The 20,795-nt window shown below is 36.2% G+C and overlaps 1 protein-coding gene across 15 annotated transcripts in view; it reads left to right on the top strand.

Moving 5' to 3' along the window:
• The window catches only part of SYTL5 (synaptotagmin like 5), a 242,492-nt gene that overhangs the window by 171,040 nt on the left and 50,657 nt on the right, over positions 1-20,795 (top strand). For 12 of the 15 annotated variants that reach the window (XM_054544445.2, XM_024241175.3, XM_054544447.2 and 9 more), the window contains 3 exons: positions 14,035-14,150; positions 15,585-15,693; positions 18,553-18,687. In XM_054544445.2, the coding sequence (XP_054400420.1) occupies positions 14,035-14,150; positions 15,585-15,693; positions 18,553-18,687 (360 nt within the window). The remainder of the gene's footprint in view (positions 1-14,034; positions 14,151-15,584; positions 15,694-18,552; positions 18,688-20,795) is intronic. The other 3 variants (XM_054544453.2, XM_063721209.1, XM_063721208.1) reach the window with 1 other exon arrangement.

Here is a 20,795-nt window from a genome sequence, read left to right on the forward strand (position 1 = left end):
GTACCCTTTAGTATTTCCTTTAGTGTGGCTTTGCTGGTGGTGAATACTCTCAATTTTTTTCTTAGCATGGCTTTATTTCACTCTTAATTTTCAAATATGTTTGCACTGCTTATTGAATCCTAGGTTAGATGTTATTAACTTTCAGTAATTTGAAGATTCTATTGGCTTCTGATTTCCAGTGTTTCTATTAGGAAATCAGCTATCAGTATATTATTGTTCCTTTGAAGGTAATATTTTTAAAATGTTGTTAATATTTTCCCCTTTTTGTCGTGTTTTCAACAGTTACTATAACAAACCTATGTCTGATTTTCTTTGTATTTATCTATTTTGATGTTCCTAGAACATCTTGAACCTGTACATTAATATCTTTTGTCATATTTGAAAATTTCTCAGGGAATATCTCTTTAGATATTTCTTTTCCCCCATTATCTGTCTCCTCTATGCCAGGTAGTCAAGATACGCATCTTAGTAATATTCAGCATCTTTTAGATATCTTTATGCTCCCTTCTGTATTTGTTATCCATTTACATCTCTAAACTCAGTTTGTATATTTTGTCTGACCTATATTTCAGTTCATGAATCCTGCCTTTGTGTCTAATTTGCTATTAAACACATCCATTTAATTCTTAACTTCAGTTACTGTGTTTTTCAGTTTTAGAATTTTCATTTTGCCTCTGTTATGTTTTCTAACTGCCTGCTGACCTACTCATTTTTTTTCTTGTAATTTCTTGAAGTAATTATTTGGAGTTATGTTAAAATGTATAAATTATAGATCTGTTATCTGAGTCCCCTATGGGACTATTTCTATTGTTTATTGTTTCTTGTGGTTTTGGTCATGTCTTTGTTCCCATAAACCTAGTGGTTTTTTATTGATGGTCAAAATATATGAAAAAATGGTAGGACTTAATGAGACTCTGTATAATATGCCTGTATTGAGAATGTACATTTTTCTTCTGGAAGGGAATTAGGATAAGGCTCTTGCATATTTAAGATTACCTTAATCAAGTCAAGGATTGAACTAATTTCAAAATTGGGACCTTGGTCCCTATGAGGGCTGATCTGCTTCTGGATCACATAAATTCATAGGGAATACTCCTTCAGAGATTCATAACATGCCTATTAGATAAGAGAGGCAATTGGTTTTATATTTTATGGATAGTGTAAACAAGAACACTAAGAATTAGATGTGTGTTAGTAGAGTTGGGATGAGTTTGAAAGTTTTGGGATTTTTTGTTTGTTTGCTTGTTTTTTCACACAGCTCTTTTCCCACCAGATTCTGCCAAGATGAGATTTTCCATTTTAGAGCAATGAAGAAGAAAATGGAATTTTAACTAATGACTGATTTGCTAGTCCTCAACTATGGAGTCTGAGGATTTATGGGGGAATTTCTCAATAACTATTTCTCTAAATTTATAAAATACTATTTGATCCTTAGTATTTATTTTTGTCATTTATATTCCACGTTTGTTCACCCTCTTCTTTACACCCGAGGCCCTCACTCACTTAGACAACGGTAACCAGGGACTGTGACTCAAAAACTCTTCAATCAATTATAAGTCATCTCAAGCTTCTGTACGGGGAGAAGAATTTTATCTTTAATTTCTAAATATCACTATCTAAATATATCTATCTAAATATTATTACAAAGTAATTACTGAAGTATACTTTTCAATACAAGATCCAAGGAGATTGTGTATTCACACATTTTGCCATCAACTAATCTGCTAGTTAGTACGGATGATAACTAGAGGCCTAAGTCACTCATACCTCTCTCCTACATTTTATCAGATTAACTTTAGGTTATTTTAATGAGAAATTAACTTTTAATATAAGTCAGTGGAATGTGGAGATTGTTTTAGAAGCTAGCCTACCCAAATTAATACAACCCTTTCCTGTGGTTTTTCCCTTAATACTTACATGCTCTATATTTTACTTATTTATCTTATTATTTTTCTTTCTCCACTAGAATGTAAGGGCAGGAGTTTTTATCTGTACTGTTCACTGATGTAGTTCTAGTGCCTAAAATAATGCCTATAGTAGGTACTCAATGAATATTTGTTAAATGAATAGATAGATGAATGGATAAACAAACAAATGAACAGTTGAATGGATGAATAAATGGTTGGCCTCTACTTAAAGTGTATCAGGCTTAAGCAAGTGGAACAAATGTAGAACAATTGTGGTTTTCTTCTGTCAGGAGCATGGGATTAAAAAGAAATGAGCCATGCCAAATACATTTGCCCTCTGAACAAAGTAAATTCCTAACTGTCACATAAACATGTAACATAAGTTGTTGTCAGAGGGTATAAGAATAAATAATAACAAGTCAAAACTTCTGTGTCTTCCTTGGGACATGTTAATGCATTGATACAGAACTTCTGAATCAATTGCACTAATTTTATTGGTGAAACAATAATTTAATAGACCCAAATATCCTCCTATATAATTAATCCATTCATTAACCCATCCATCTATCTTTCCCACACATTTATTGATAACCTGTTAAGTATACTAGGGACTAAGGATACAAAGTTGAATAAAAAATGGACTACCTTCAATGGTTACACAGTATAAGGAGGAAGATGAGTTTATTATTTCATTCATAAACTTCTGTCTTGATGCATTAAAATGTCCAACAATGATAGATTGGATTAAGAAAATGTGGCACATATACACCATGGAATACTATGCAGCCATAAAAAATGATGAGTTCATGTCCTTTGTAGGGACATGGATGAAATTGGAAATCATCATTCTCAGTAAACTATCGCAAGAACAAAAAACCAAACACCGCATATTCTCACTCATAGGTGGGAATTGAACAATGAGAACACATGGACACAGGAAGGGGAACATCACACTTCGGGGACTGTTGTGGGGTGAGGGGAGGGGGGAGGGATAGCATTGGGAGATATACCTAATGCTAGATGACGAGTTGGTGGGTGCAGCGCACCAGCATGGCACATGTATACATATGGAACTTACCTGCACGTTGTGCACATGTACCCTAAAACCTAAAGTATAATAATAATAATAATAATAATAATAAAAGAAAAAAAAAAAAAGAAAATATTACCAACAGAAAAAAAAAAATGTCTTAAGGAAGAAACAGCTCTTTCAATGTGTGATTCTAACCCTTCTATGACAACAACTTGTCTTTTAGTTATATCCTTCTGTGACAGCTAGAAATTTACATGATAAGTATTTAATTCGATATATCAAAATTACTTCTCATTTTTAAAGCTGAAAATCAGAGTACATCACTTCTCCAACATTCCAACTGTTAGTCTGTGTGATATTAGAGACTTAAACTATCTCTCGGTATTGAAAGTATCTTGTTTGCTATTCATGGAGTGGTTTTCAAAAAGGAAGCATAAATGATATTTTATTGGCAGCAAACACTCTGTTTGTTGCGAGAGAATATTGCAGCCCCACTGGGCTGTCTCTATGTTTAATAGACCATAAAATTGAAATTCCCACCCTGACCTCTAAGAGATGAGATGAGTCAGAAGGTGACTCACTCTCTAATCAGTTGGAAGTAAATGACCTTTATTGTCATTTACTTTGGATTGGGTAAAAGTAAAGAGCTTTTGTTGCTTTAGCACTGAAACGATTACAGCAAGGACTGACAGAGGAAGGTTACCTGTTATAATGGGCTGAGCAGGCCCTGACATTTTCTCCAATCCCTTCTGATTCTAACAAGTTGGCTACTGTAAGCCTAGTTTTTAAACTCTATAAAAACATGATAAAAGGGACCTTGACACAGCCAGTTAATTCATTTTTCTATCTTAATAATACCTACAAAATTCTACATTGTTATGTTAGCTGAGGCAGTTGCAGTCCAACACAAAGACAGTCATAATGATCATTTTTTCTAATTAGTACCCAATTGAATTCAGAAAGGCCCCAAAGATAAAAGCAACATGAGTTGGAACAAAACATGAAATATTTTTTCTTTTTTCTTTTTTTTTTTTTTTTTTGAGATGAAGTCTTGCTCTGTCCCCCAAGCTGGAGTGCGGTGGCGCAGTCTTGACTCACTACAGCCTCTGCCTCCCAGGTTCAAGTGATTCTCCTGCCTCAGCTTCCCAAGTGGATGGGACTACAGGCATGTGCCACCACACCCAGCTAATTTTGTTGTATTTTTAGTAGAGATGGGGTTTCACTGAGTTGGCCAGGCTGGTCTCAAATTCCTGACCTCAGGTGATCCACCCTCCTCAGTCTTCCAAAGTGCTGGTATTATAGGTGTGAGCCACTGTGTCCCGCCAAAACATGAAATACTTCTAATATGGCATTGATGGGCTGATCTTATATTCATGCTATGTTGCAACATATTACCGTGCTATGTGTCCTTGTAAGAATCTTTGTCTTTTTAAATTAAGAAGACTCTGATATTTTTATTTTTGATTAATTGGTAATGATTACTGCAATGGATAAAATATAACTGAAATAGATGAAAAATATTGAGTGTTTATCAGTAAAATACATTTCGAAAAAGATAATACTGATGGATGGAACATACACAGAGTGCAGAAGACAATGTATACACCTTTGTTATAAGAAAGAGAAATACAGCCCCTGACATCTGGAAACTGGGCTCACACTGACAAACCTAGTCCTTTGATGTTAAGAGCTGGTCTTGCACTTACAGGTAGGCCATACTGTTATCCTGTTGGACATCAAGCAGTCTCAGCGTACCAGAATCCCACAAGATCATTCTACAACAATAATAAAGTAAACAAAACAAGAACACTTTATAATCTTATCTAAGCATAGATGAAAACAAGGTGACTGTTGAAACCGCAAATTACCAAACGTCCCCATTTCTTGACTAATGTGAATAACCTCCTACTTTCTTACCAATCAGAGCTTTAGCCTAGCATTAGTCTGCCATCCTTCTAAATAAAATTTATCGAGATACCAATGATAGAATTGTCCCCACTCTCTGACATCGCTTAATCCAGAGAAAATCCCTGCTCCATCGAACTCTCCCAAAAATTACTAACATAAACCCAAATCCTATAGTAAATCCTTTCAAGTGCCCTCTTACTGAGACTCTCCATGATTCCTCGTGGTATGTGGGTTTTTTTTTTTTTCATTGTTATGGGCAAAAATCTCAACATGTTTGTCCATAGGTGGGACAAACATCTGGTCATCTTTGGCCTGATGAGTGAGTATTGGTAATTGCCACGTAGGTCATTTCAAAATCACCTCTAATTTAGCAAATTTTCATAGTGCGGCTACAAGGGAAAGATTCATATTGGAGTAGTCCCACATTTACCCAAAGATTTTTTGAATGGCAAGAAGTTATTTTTAGTCCCTTGACATGCTATTTTGCATCACCTATCAATTATATACAAGTGCCTCCACGCTTGTATAGAATGAGGTGTTCACTGTGAGTATGGTACCTTAACAGCTATATAAACTAGAAAGATTTTTAAATCTAAAAATATAGTACATATCTAAGATACTCTATAATACATATGGTTTAAACAATAATAAAAATAGCCCCTGCGTATTCGTTACCCAGTCTAAGAATTAGAACATCTTGTTTTGTATTTTTCATTCCCTTGCTTTACTTTATGGTTTTACTGCATTTGGATGTGTCTCTAAGTAATATGTTTTCTAGTTTTGTATTTTTGAATATTATGGAAATGGAAATCATACTACCTGTATTCTTTTGTGTTGTTTTTATCTCAACAACATGTTTGTAAAATTCATCCATGTTCGTGTGAATAATATTACGTTCATCTACACTGTTGTTACATTCCCTTAGTGCATCTATTTTCTGGTCAATAGACATTTAGATTGTTTCAGTTTATAATTTTACCAAAAAATGCTGCCATGACATTCTTATACATATGGCCTGACAAACATGTATGAGTATGTACACTCAACGGTGGGATTTTTAAATCTGTGAATCATGACCTATTGGTAGGTAGTAACTAGCATTAAAAACAAGTGGTGGGATTTTTAAATCTGTGGATCATGACCCATTGGTGGGTAGTAACTAACATTAAAAAAAAGTGGAGTAGAAAATGTCAGTATAGATATACATATATATATATGTGTGTGTGTGTATGTGTATACTTATACGTGTGTGTATTTATTTTCTGAATTGTGACATAAAATGTATTTCTTATTGCGACCTCTGCTAAAAATGCTTGAGAAGACTACTGCAGGTTGTGCATCTAGGAATGAAATTGCACACCAAACGGTATGAGCATTTTCAGCTTGACAAGATAATGTTAAATTCTTTTTTATAGTGGTTATACCAATTAAAACCCCACTAGCATTGTATAAGTGTTTCCTTTACTTCATGATCTTACCAATACTTGCCTTCATGAACATTTTTTATTTTTTCCAAACCTATAGATACAAAGGAATATCTCCCTATAGTTTCAATTTGCATTTTACTGCTTAAGTATGAGGTTGAGCAGCTTTTCATATATTTATTAGCTTTTTGTGGTTCTTTTTCTGTGATATGAGTATTTATGTGTATTGCACAATTTTATTTTAGGTGCTGGTCTTTTCTTTATTAATTTGGAGGTATTCTTTATGCTTCCCTTCATCTCTAAATATGTTTTTGCTTTGAAGGCTATTTTTTCTGTTATTAATACAATTACATCAAATTTCTTTTGGTTAATAGCTGCATACATGTTTTTCCAACATTTACTTTAAACCTTTCTGTGTCTGTATGTTTAAGGTGAGTCTCTTTTATGTGGCATATATGTTATTCTAAAATATAGTATATGTTATATGTATTTTAATACTTGTTATACTTATATGCTATATACATTATATATGTGCTGTATATACATATACCTGATATATATACTATATAATTTTTAATATTTAATCTCATAATATTGTTTCTTAAATTATAGAGCTTAGTCTGTACTCACTGATTACTGCAATATTTACATTTATTTCTATTATCATTGTGATTCCTGAAATATTTGCATTTATTTATTTTATCTGTAGATTCATTAAAGTGTATTTTTCTCATCCCATGTTATCCTTTCTACTGGTATTCGTATTATATGCTTTTTTCATTTTCAGTGGTTACCCTGGAAATTATAACATTTATACTTAACTTTGCAAATCAATAGCTAAAAGAAGCTTGGTATTCTTGAACTCTAAATATTATTTTCCTGGCTGATACATGATTTTTGTCCTTTGTTTTAGACATTTCTTATTGTATAATCCAACACTTTTATGTCATCTCATTTTTCTTTATAAATCAATGTTTGTTTAGATTTTTATATATTTTATCAATTTCATTGTTCACCATTTCTTTTTATACTGCAGACCTATTTTACCTCCTCCTGAAGTATAGTCTTTAAAAGTTCCTTTAGTGAGAATCTATTTGGTGATAAATTATCTGTTTTCATTTTGTTGAAAATTTCTTTATTTCTTCCTCATTTGTGAACAGTGATTTCTGTGGATATGCAATTCTAGATTGATAGTATTTTCTCCCAGCACTTTGAAGATGTATCATTGGTTTCTGGATTTCATTGTTGCTATTAAAAATCAACTGTTGTGCTAATTGTGGTTCTTTTGTAGGTTTCCTTTTGCCTTCCTAGCTACTTTTAAGATGTTCCCTTTGTCTGTAGTGCTCTATAGTTTCACCATAATGTGTCTAGGGATTTCTTTTCACTTTTCCTGCTTGGAAAGGAAGAAAGGAATAAATGTACACCAGCATCTTCGTATGGACAAGGTCCTTGTTTGTCTTCTTCACCTCTGTATTCTTAGCCTTAGCCCAGGGCCTGACACATAGTAGAAATGCAATAAATATTTGCTGTATAGACCAGGCGTGGTGGCTCACGCCTGTAATCCCAACACTTTGGGAGGCAGAGGTGGGCGGATCACTTGAGGTCAGGAGTTTGAGACCAGCCTGGCCAACATGGTGAAAACCCATCTCTATTAAAAATACAAAAATTAGCCGGGTGTGATGGGGCATGCCTATAGTCCCAGCTACTCGGGAGGCTGAGGTGGGAGAATCGCTTGAACCTAGAAGGTGGAGGTTGCAGTGAGCTGAGAGCATGCCACTGCACTCCAGCCTGGGTGACAGAGTGAGACTCTCAAAAAAAATTGCTGTGTAATTAATAAATGTATAAAAAATTTGAATTAGTTTCCTTATGAAAAATAGAAGGGAACTAATATCTTATCTCAGAATATCTAATAAGCATATCTTGTTGCAGATGTCTCCAGGAGTTAATAGAAAACAAAAGAGCAAAATGAATCTTTTGGTCATTATTCTTTTTTAAGATAAGATTACCTATTTTCCCCTGTAAAACTATAGATAATTTAATTTGATTTTACATTCATATAAGCTTCCAAGTGAAGGCTTGAAAAGTCCCAGAGGTTTAGTGTTAAAGAAAACCAGGACCTAGCAAATCCTGAATTGTCAGTAATCATTATTCACAAGTAAGTATAGCTCACTGTGATTTTAATCAAGCCCATTCTTCAGAGTATGACTTAGAGTGCATAGAGTCTATGTCAAGTCTTGTGTTTTTCAAATACTAGATTGACATGACAGAGAGGGATACAAATTTTATGGTGGGTGGCATTTTTATTTTCTTTTGTCTTTTACCCCTTCTGTATTCTTACCACTCTACCCTCAACACACAAACATGCACACGCGCACACACACCCTACAATCACAACAAATCATATGCAATGCTATGTTTGTTATTCCTTGGACTCTACAGGTTTTCACCCTTCCTCAAAGCCCTGTTATAGCTGACAAGTATGAGTTCTTTTCAGACAATTTTTCCAAATATAAAGCATTTGGGATTTCAATACAAATCCTGTCTCTGACATAATACCTTTATAACTTTGGGCAAATTGTTTAACCTATGTGAGCTTTAGTTTCCTTGTCTGTAAATTGGTAATAGTAATAGATGCTTCATTGCTTATAATGAGAATTAGAGATACCATATATAAAGTGACTAGCCTATTACTTGGTGACTGATATGCACTCACTAAGTATTAGTTTCCTGTTCTACCAAGGTTTCTGTCTGCCTCCTGACAAGACCCGACACCTGAGAGGGTGACAAAGGCATAATCTCAACAATCTGTTCTGATATTTTCTCTGATATGACAAATGACTCAAGTGCATTAACTGAGTTGAACAAATACAAGACTTATAGTTATTATTCTCCAAGTGTAGCAAGAGGTAATGACTAACAATTCTGGGAAGATCTTATTTGTGTTAGGTGTTGGCAGCTCTAAGCATACGTGGTAAAAGAGATATGGAGGCCCATTTCCTGGAGAATGTAAACTGGATGTGTCCACTTTCTTCTGTCACACATGAAACTGCTGTCAGTATGCTATCTACTCCATCTCACATCCAAAGAACATATCAAAAAAAAAAAAGATCTAAGGCCTTGGCATGCCACTATTTAGCGATTTTTAGTCACTGAACTATAGTATTCCTCCTTGTTCTTATTTATTTTTGTGTACTCTTTGCCTCCTGCAGAAGTTAAAAACTCTTCTTGTTTTAAATAAAATACCAGAGAGTAAATATTTTAGGCTTTGAGAGCTATGTGGTCTACCGCTGCAACTACTCAGCTTTGCAATTGTAGCGCAAAAGCAGCCAAAGACAACACATAAACAATTGAGCATGGATATCTTTCAATAAAACTTTATTTATATGATCAATGAATAAAGGATTCCCTATTTAATAAATGGTGCTGGAATAACTGGCTAGCCACATGCAGAAGAATGAAACTAGACCCCTATTTTTCACTATATACAAAAATTAACTCAAGATGGATTAAATATTTAAGTGTAAGATCTCAAACTATACAAATCCTAGAAGAAAACCAAGGAAATACCATTTTGAATATCAGCCTTGGCAAATAATTTGTTACTAATTCCTCAAAAGTAATTACAATAAAAACAAAAATTGACAAATGAGACATAATTAATCTAAAAAGCTTTTACACAGCAAAAGAAACTAACAGAGCAAACAGACAACCCACAGAATGGGAGAAACTATTTGGAAACTATGCATCCAACAAATGTTTAATATCCATAATCTGTAATAAAGTTAACAAGCAAAAAAGCAAATAATCCCATTTAAAAGTAGGCAAAGGACATGAACAGACCCATCTCAAAAGAAGATATACAAGGAGCCAACAAGCATATGAAAAAAATATTCATCACTAATCATCAGAGAAATGCAATTCAGAAACACAATGAAATACCATCTCACACCAGTCAGATGGTTATTATTAAAAAGTCAAAAAATTACAGATGCTGGTGAGGTTGTGGAGAAAAGGAAATGCTTATACATTGTTGGTGGGAATGTAAATTTGTTCAGCCACTGTGGAAAACAGTTTGGAGATTTCTCAAAGAACTAAAAACAAAACTATTATACCATTCAACCCAGCAATCCCATTACTGGGTATATACCCAAAGGAGAAAAAAGTCATTCTACAAAAGCACATGTACTTATATATTCACAGCTACACTATTCACAAAAGCAAAGACATAGACTTAACCTAGGTGCCCATCAACAGTAGATTGGATCAAGAAATTGTGGTACATATACAACATGGAATACTATGCAGCCAAAAAAATAATGAAATCATATCTTTTGCAGCAACATGGATGCAGCTGGAGGCCATTATCCTAAGCGAATTAATGCAGGAATAGAAAACCAAATACTGCATGTCCTCACTTATAAGTAGGAGCTAAACATTGGGTACATATGGAGATAAAGATGGCAACAATAGACACTGTGGACTCCTGTGGGTGGGGGCAAGGGTTGAAAAACTACCTATTGGATACTATGTTCAGTACCTAGGTGACAGGATCATTTATACCCCAACCCTCAGCCTCACACAATATACCCACGTAACAAACCTGTACATGTACCCCATGAATCTAAAATAAAAGTTGAAATTATTTTTTAGAAGACCCTATTTATACACCCTGAAATTTGAATTTCATATACTTTTCACATGTCATTAAGTATTTTTATTTTGATTTTTTCAACCATTTAAAAATGTAACAATCGTTTCTAGCTTGCAGGCTGTACAAAATAGATGATGGGGTGAATTTGACCCATGGGCCATAGTGTGCCTACCTTTTCCCTATTGTTTCTGAATTTTCCTTATTCATCTTCTTACAACCTATGCAATTTCCTGAGTTGAATATTAGAACAAATATATTTCTATGTTAACTTATCATAGTAGTTTTCTATTGCCACCTTAACTATTACCACAGCTTAGCAGTTTAAAACAATGCAAATGTATTATTTCACAGTTTTGGAGCTCAAACGATTTTGACTCGTTTCTCTACTCCAGGTTCTATAAGGCTGAAATCAAGGTGTTGGCTAGTTGAGCTCTTTTTTCTATAAAGAGATTCTGGGAAGAATCCACTTCCAAGCTCATTCTTGTGGACAGAATCCAGTTCCTTGTGGCTGTCAGAATGAGGTGCTCATTTCCTTGTTGACTGTTCACGGAAAGCCATTCTTAGCTGATAGAGGTCTCACTTTCCAGTCATTGCCTGTGGACCTCTACACCTCAGAGCTTTCTCAGCACATAAAATCTTTCTCATATTTGCAATCTGACTTTCCATTCTGCAGTGTCTTTACCGACTTCCTCTTCTTCCTTTGTGTTTAAGGGCTTATGTGATTGCTTTGGGCCCATATGGATAATCTAGGATAATCTCACTATTTTAAGGTCAGCTAATTAGTAACCTAATTCCATCTGTAATGTCTGATCACATCAGCACCTGGATTGGTGTTTGATTGAATAGCCAAGAAACAGGAGACATCTTTCGAATTTAGAATACCACAATTGTCACCTGGATTTTCAACACTGTGATACATAAGTCTATAGATCACTTGAAATGTATCCAGAAATAACTTAACCCATTCAAGCTTTTGGTTTTGGTAGGTTATATCTTAGATTTGACCATATTCCATAAGCGTATTTGATATAGTTACTGTTATGGAGCTTATCCAATAGTCTGGGCTTCTCAATCGGTAATATAGCCACTTGGGAGTAAATCTATGATAGACAAATTGTGGTCTTACCTTTCAATGAATACTTTTCTCCAAGGTTAACATTTTCACTTTTTTGCCAGTAGTGGAATTGCGTTTCATATATAATTTACCTTTGCCTCAGATTCCGAAGCAGATTTCAGGATAATTGCTGAACAAGCAGATTTCAGGATAATTGGGGAACAAGTTGACATATTTTTCTAGAGTGACTTTTCTATTTGAGATCCAGCTATTGATTTTCAAGTCCAATAAGTTGCTGAATCAAATGGATATAATACCCTGGGGCTTGAAATGCCTATTTGACTCTCAGTTGCTTTTCCTCAGCCACCATATCAGACATGTCACCAATTCTTATTGATTCTCATTCTCAATGGCCCAAGTGTATGGGTCTTTCCCTTTACTCCTCACCTCCATGATACCCTGATTTGCATCTTCATCATTTTTTATCCTCTTTATTGTTTAACTTTCTAATTTGCCTGCCTACCTCTGGTTTCTCTCTTCTTCATATATTTATCCAGAGATTATGTGATTCAATCTGAACTTTAGAAAAACTGCTGGAATGACACTCCACCTCTTTACCTCAGCATTCAAATATTTGACCCCAAATCCTACCTTTTAACTCCACTTTTCAATAGAATTCTCCACAAATCCTTTACCCTAGTTACATAGTCCTATTTACTATTTTCAGAACATGCCCCATAGAGGTTTTGGGACAGTAGTGATCACCTAATCAGCTAAAGTCATTTCTTAATTTTTAATTAGAAATATATTTAGTCTACCGAATGACTTCTACAGCTGTTAAAATCCTTGTGATATGCCAGAAAAGGACTTTTATAGCAGCATAACTACTATAGGTTGAATTCCAGGTATTCTAATTCATTCCACAAATATTTCCTGAGTGCCAGTTACTGCTCCTAGAAATGGTGAACAACACAGCCAAGGTCCCTGCCCTAATTTCACTGATAATAATGAGAACTATGAGGATACGAAAAGAAGGGCAATGTGTTAAAATTATGGGAGAGTAGTCAGCCATTCATTTGAAAAACATTAATTGAGATCATGGTCTGTGAAAGACTTTCTTGTAGGTACTATGGAAAAAAAAAGACGAAGCAGACAGAAATCAGTTCTCAGAGCATTTACAACCCAGTAGACATGAGAGGGTAGAAATAATACTGAAGGACGCTATAAGTAATGGGAGAAGTGCAGACAAAGAAGAGGATTATAAGTATTTCAGGAGGGAAGATGGGGGTGATTTCACGTAGCCATTGCAGGTAGGGCTTAAAAGATGGGTGTGACTATTCAAGGATCCTTCTTTCCCATCTTTAACATTGAATTTATTACCAAATCCAGGCAAGCACTTCCACCACCTACGATCTGAATTTATTACCCCTCTCTTAGTCTTACCATTGCTCTAGCATGGGTGCCATCATCTGTCTCCTGGACTATTACAATGGCCAACCTGTCTCTTTATCCTATTCTCTCATCAGTCTAACCCACTGTACATGTTATATCAAAGAATCTTTTCATCACAGAGATCTGATCATGAGTCTGATCACAGAGTCTGATCATGACCTCTTTTTCATTCAAAACCTTCACTTGATCCCTATTGCTTGCATTGAAGGTCACTTATCCACTAATGCAGTGGTTAAGAACTTGAGCCCCAGGTCAAACTTATTGGGATGGGATACTGGCTCTACTACTTACCAGCTGTGTGATATGAGGCAGATTATTTTATTGCTGTAAGTCCCAATTTCCTCATCTATAAAATTAGGATAATAGTGTTTACATAAAGTTGCTATGTGGATAAAAATATATGAAGTATGAGCTGCAATTAGCAAGTACCTAGCAGATAGTAAACATTCATTTAATACTGGCTATTATTATCACCATAAAATACTCCAGAGATTGAGATAAACTTTATAAATAATTAGCTGTTTTCAGTTTATTAGGGATTTTTGAGAGTTAATTATGTGGCTAAATAATTGAATTTCAATGCTCTTCCCTTTTCCCTTGAGTAGGCAGCTAAGGATTATAACTGGTGAGTGGTTTTTTGAAGAAAAGGCAAAACGTTTCAAGCAAGTCAATGTTCTCGGCACTGATGTTGTCCGACAGTCCATTTTAAGAAGAAGTCCAGGTAATTAAAGCAATTATGTGGTTTCACAGCTGTTTTCATCTTCATTTGGCTAACTAAATAACTTCTCTATGTTATGTAGTTAATCAGCACAAATGAGTTTCCTGAATCCCTTAGGTCATTTCACAACTTGGTAGCATGAAATCTAAATACGTAATTCATACAAGACAAGAGGAAGTCAGTAGAAAACAAAATTCACAGTGATTTTCCATATATCTCACCTACTAAGATTTTCAAAGAAACCATTTGTCTCCATCATAGACAGTTCTCTTTCTGAATGCACATCCAATATTTTACTAAACACTTATTTAAAGTAACATAAAACAGATGAATTAAATGATTCACATTGTGAAAGCAATCCTTGATTTTTCAACAATATTTATTTCCGATTTCCTTTCAATGTTACTTTTTAAATCCAGTGGTTCTTAATGAAGGATTGATAATGTGTACCTTGCCTCCCTCCCTCAAAATGGGAGCATTTGGAAAGGCAAGGGGGGCATTTCTGGTTGTCACAATGACTGGTGAGTCAATGGCATTTGGTGGGAAGGAGCTAGAGATGCTAAATGGCTTGAAATGCATAGTCTTACTGAATGAATACTGGCACCAAATGAAAATAACACTCTACCTTGACGGTGCTTTTTGGTGCATTCAAACTACAATTTAGTTAGTTAAAGATGGAGTAAACCTTTGTGATTGGGAGCATGTTTCTCATATATGGTGTAGTAAAAGCAGAACAAACATCTTTCAGCCTGTTTCTAGGCTTATCTCATCTTTCATCCAGAGGAGACAAGTGCCCTTGTATTTAAGTCTGGCACATATGGCGAGAAGGCTTGGAACTGATTCCAGTGGTACTTCTGGGTGTGGCACTAGCAAGGAAAGACTTTTCCACATGGGTCACACAGATCTGATACTACAGAGAGATGGTGTGGAGTACAGTTAGAATTAGGCAGTCAGCCATGGCCTCTTCTTCCACTCAAACCTCAGTACCTTCCAGAATGTGGGCAGTTCCTCAAGTCACAATATATTCGCACAGATGCCCACCCTCCCAGGAAGTGTGGCTTATATGCCCAGAAATTAGGACATCATTTCTCTAACCTCATGCTAGAACTCAGTCTCCAGGGATTTGGAGATCTTAGGAGACCATGTTCCCCTGCTCTAAAAATATCAGCAGAAGGCTGATGCAGTCATCCCTAGAAAGGTTATCTCAGTAAACCTCCCACAGACGAGTCCAGGATCTTTGTCTTCAGTTAACTCTAGAACACTCAACAAATTAGAACTAACTGTGTGACAGAAAAACTTGGGATGGGAATGGCATTGCCAATTATTATAGACTTCCTTGCCCTGAGCTAATCTGGGAAAGTGAAAGAGGAATATAAATTTGCTCTCATTTCTGGCCATTTTGTATGTAAATTTCTCTTCTGATTGTTTGTTAATGAGGAGCTGAAGAAGTACAGAGCCAAGAGCAAATCCGCCAGGATGCGGAAAAGTCAGACACTTCACCTGTTGCTGGGAAGAAGACCAGCCATGATGGGCCCAAGAGAAAGGGGTAAGACATGGTCTTTCTGAGGGAATTTTTGATCTTTATTCCAGACCCCTCTGAAATGAAGACTCCTTAATTTTTCAAGTTTGATGTCACTTCAGTGACCCAGAGGAGGTCAGAGACTCAAACAAAGTAACACTTTCTTATCATTCTCCTCAGGAAATGCAGTTTTAATAATTTTCAATAAGTAAATAAAAGTCCCGTCTGACCTAAGCACAGAAGAGTTTTCCTTTCATTTGACATATCTGGTCTTGCACTATGTGGTTCCCTTTACTTATAAGTAGAAAGTTTCATGCCAGGGCCAATCTATAAAGAGGTGACAACAATTTCTGTTGTACAATGTCAATACTCCTCCCCTCCAACCTGTGTGCTGATACATAATTTTATCCAAAATAAAGATTTATTAATTGAGCTTAAAGCATCATATTCCCTACTTAAAATTCAGGCTTTCTTAAGAAAAAAAGTCACATTTGGCCACCACAGTAACTTAGTTCAGTAAATGAATACAGAATATAGATGTCAAGTACTGAGAATAGGAATGGGAGGTACATAAGGGAGCAAGAAGTTTCTTTCAAGGGAGAAAAGTGGATCCCAAAATATAGGCTATAAGGACCAAAAGGAAACTGCATTTTTCAGTTTTTGTTTCTCAGGCAGCTATTGGCCAGTTTTTGTGACTGAAGTAGTGAGAGTTCTAATGTGCACCAAGTCATTTTATGGTCCTTTCTGCTTTTTTATTATTATTGAGGAGGGGTCTCATTATGTTGCCTGAGCTGGCCTTGAACTCCTGGGCTCAAGCAATCCTCTTGCCTTGGCCTCCCAAGTAGCTGGTACTATAAGTTGTGTGTCACCATGCCTGGCTAACTTTATGGTCCTTTCCAGACAGCATTGCTTCATTCTCTCAGTAAAATGCAAAGTGAGATGGCGCTAGTGTTAGAAGCTTTATCTGGCTGTATAAAATGTCTAGGGTTCTTTTAGAATCTTGGGCTGTCAGTGGGAATACAATCTAAATGTCATCTAACTCAAGCACTCATGACGAACCATGTTTTCATTGATGAGCAGAGACGAGTTGGAAAGATAGCCTAGAGTATCCTGTGTATCCTATCCTATGTATTGATCCTTCCTACCATCTTGAGTTCATTTATCATTCTTTGGGTCACCCACAATGCTTTGTGCCTTTGCACCACCAATCATATTGCACTCTGACACCCCCTCAACACACACACACACACATACATGCACACACTTAATTGTAAGCTTCTTTAGTGGTAGACCAGTGGTTTCTTTGCTTCTGTGTTGCAGTATCTAGCATGGCACCTGACTCATCAAAAACAATCAGTGGCTTGATTGAATAAGTAACTCAGAGCCCACAAATGCCTCTAGGAGTTGTCATTTGCAGACCCCAGCTCAGGCATCATAGAGTAGGTTACAGAATAGTGGACTTGGAGATAGGAGACAGTAACTAACTCACCATCACAATCAATTATGCAAATTCTGAATCATTGAAACCATTATAGCACTGGGCTGAGCCTTAGGTTCTGATTGTTCTCAGTCATCAAGGAATATAACATCTATTTGGGGAGAAAAGGTACACACCTGAAAAGTTGCTAAGTATAAAAGAATTGCAGGAAAATTTAAGATGGCAATGTGAGCTTCCTAAAAGCCTTTCTAAAGCAGAGGAGGGTGTTCACCAAAAGAGATATCCTAAGGTAATAAATTACTGAGTACATATAAATAAGTAGGTAGATAATAAGTGCCAGTTGAGTATAGGAGCCATCCAGAAAGACATCAAATTGTACATGAGATTTCAGGAGGAGATAAATGGGGTTCAGGATCACAAAATGGAGGAAGAGTGACTCCAGGCAGAGGAGATACCTTAAGTAGAGGACATGCATGAGGTGGTTCTCAGAGCAGCATACCTTGACATTATATTAAGTGCTATTCTCACTAAAGAAAAATGTAATTTTCCAGTAGATTAAAGCTTCAGATGCTTTGACAATGACACTATTCCAGGAGTCTTTGAAACAGAGACAACATGGCAGATTCTATTAAGATTGTGCCAGTACCTTTGGAATCCATTTTTTCCTCTAGAAAACTGTAGAATGTAAATGAAGTGTGTCTCCCAATGCCATTACAAAAAGGAATATAGCTTTGATTTTGTTATTTAAGTACATTTGGAGACATCCATGTTTTGGGCACACGGTATCCTGGATCAGGACTTTAAGTTCCTAAAAGGCTGTTTCTGCTTAAACCCCAAATAATTTAGTGAAATGGGAATATAATCAGATTTTATCCAACATGAGGCACAAGAATAAATGTCATGGAAGATAATAAAGATGAGTTTAGTCGTTCGTTCCACAAGAGTTGGTTGGATTCCAGTATGAGCCAGGCATCATTCTAGGCTCAGGAAATCTATCAAGGAACAAGAAAGGCAGAGTCACTGCTCTCATGGAGCTGCAGTCTAATAAGTAGCTACCTCAGTTTGTCCAAGAGGATCATCCTGGCTCCCCTCTCTGAGCAAAGCGAGTTCAAGCTCTCTATTCTCACTATTCCTGCAAACAGGCCCAACTCAGGTAATGCATCTTCTTTCTCAGGTGACAGTGCTGAGTGCTCAGAGTAGGCAGTCTGTTGCTTAGTAGTGACCTACCAGCAAGTGGTATGGTCTTGAGAGAATGGCATAACCTTCCCCATTATCACCTTTGATACTGTATTGCAGAGGCACTGGGAACTCTCCAGAACCTCTCAGCCCTAAGGCTGCTTTATTGAAGAATCCTTTATTATTAAAAGTACTAGAAATTGTATTCTTGAAATGATATTTTTAAATGCTTTCTTTCTTATCTAATTTTAAATACATATATATAATTTCAGATTTCTTCTTAGCAAGTTCAGATCAGCAACCAGAGGAGAAATCATAACTCCCAAAACTGAAACTGGGCGGAGCTATAGCTTGGACTTAGATGGTCAACATTTTCGGAGTTTAAAGTCAGCTCCTGGTTCAGACAGGTAAGAGTCATACAGATTGAGCAATGATGTAGCCTGAGGATAAGGTTGATATATTCCCATTCATAAGGGGATTTTAGGTATCTGTGAAATATTACCACTTGGAGAACTCCTAACACATAATGTGAAAATTCAGGAAGATATTTTTTAGTTGATATGGAAAGCATGTACCCTACTTCTAGAATTACAGCTATTGGAATTGCCTATGTCACCTGCAGGGATGAAACTTCATGTTCTGGCACTTGGGGCTGCAGTTCAAATGGAAATGTATAGGGCAAGTAAATGTTTTTCATTGACTTCTTGAGCTTTTTCTATTTAAGCTCCTGAAAAAAGAAACCTCTGAGTGTCAAATACATTCCTTGCAGCTTTTAAAAAATTATTAGTAATTTTAAATTTGAATTGTCTCAGAGACTTTTTCATAAATTTCACTTCCTTTCTAGTTCCACCTCTTCTAACTGGAGGAGGTTATCAGTGGAGCCAAGTGAGAATGTCCTATCCACAGATCTATCACTTGTCAAGAAAAATAACGAGAAACACAAAGGATAGCCCAGAGCATAGTCATTTTATATCAGGCGTGATTTTCTGTATCCTATTGGAGCATAGTCAAGACTTATTTTCATGATTAGTGTATTATCAAAGCTAGCAATGAGAAAAAAATATCCACCCTCATATTTCACTGGTTTGTCCAATTATTAACTCCCTTTTGTTTGCTTGTATCTGGGGTAATTCTGCTAAACCAGATAGTACAACTGGCAGATTTTCTTTTCTCCTTAGGTTAGGAAGAATGCAAGCAGAATTGCATTCTTCCCTGTAATCCATTTTAGAATGCAGACCAAAAAATTTCCTTAGAGGGGACACTGTTTTGATTACTGGGTTATTTTTTCATGGTGACTCTCCATAGCTGTTTCTTTTGTCCCTGTAACAGTCCTGCAAGCAAGGGTTACTTTATGTAAAACCATACAGAAAAAAAAATTACAAGGAAGCATAAAGTCATTTATCACCCATCAAAATATTAATACTGTATTCAGTATTTCTCAAACTTTCAAGAATGCTGATATATTCCCTTTTATGATTACAAACTGTTAAGCTATGGTTGCCTTTATCCTTGAAATAGTTTCATTTGTCTTCCCTTGGGGTAGCTTCATGCTGTCTCCCACAAAACTTTCTATAAAAATCTCATTTTGGCTGGGCACAGTGGCTCACGTCTATAATCCCAATGCTTTAGAAGGCTAAGGCAGGAAGATTGCTTGAGCCCAGGAATTTGAGGTTACAGTGAGCTATGATCATGCCACTGCACTCCAGCATGGGTGACTGAGCAAGACCTTGTCTCTAAAAAAAATAAATAAATAAATCTCATTTTTGTTTTTCATAGTTGGACTCCTGACTCTGAGATGGTAGTGGTCAAAATTATTTAGAGACAATAAGCAACTAATTTGGTGTTCTTTTTGCTCAGCCTCCTGGGACTCCATGTATGAGCCACCTTGGCTAACACTTAAGGCTAGCATTTAAGAAAGACAATATATACAAAAAGAGGAAAGACAATGTTCCTTGTTTTTTTTTGGAGATGGAGTCTCGCTCTGTCTCCCAGGCTGGAGTGCAGTGGCGCGATCTCGGCTCACTGCAACCTTCAGCCTCCTGGGTTCACACCATTCTCCTGCCTCAGTCTCCCGAGTAGCTGGAATACAGGCGCCCACCACCACGCCCAGCTAATTTTTTGTATTTTTAGTAGAGACAGGGTTTCACCATGTTAGCCAGGATGGTCTCGATCTCCTGACCTCATGATCCAACTGCCTCGGCCTCCCAAAGTGCTGGGATTACAGGCGTGAGCCACCGCGCCCGGCCAATGTTCCTTGTTAAAGAAAAAAAAAAAGGCTGCCAGCCTAACACAATTAGATCGTGCTATTTTAAGTTATATGTCTTACAGTTACTCAACAAGAATAATAAGGGGCATGCTCTCCAGTATCAGTGCTTATACCGTAATGGACTCTATCTGCCTCAGTTTACTCTTTGTGTCTTATCTACTGCTAGGCATAAATAACCAAAACTATAAAGCCATATGGACATGCATCACCAAATACTGGTATATTGACCCAGGAGCTTCTTGTTCTTGT

Source organism: Pongo abelii, chromosome X, assembly GCF_028885655.2.
Source record: "Pongo abelii isolate AG06213 chromosome X, NHGRI_mPonAbe1-v2.0_pri, whole genome shotgun sequence".
NCBI lineage: Eukaryota > Metazoa > Chordata > Mammalia > Primates > Hominidae > Pongo > Pongo abelii.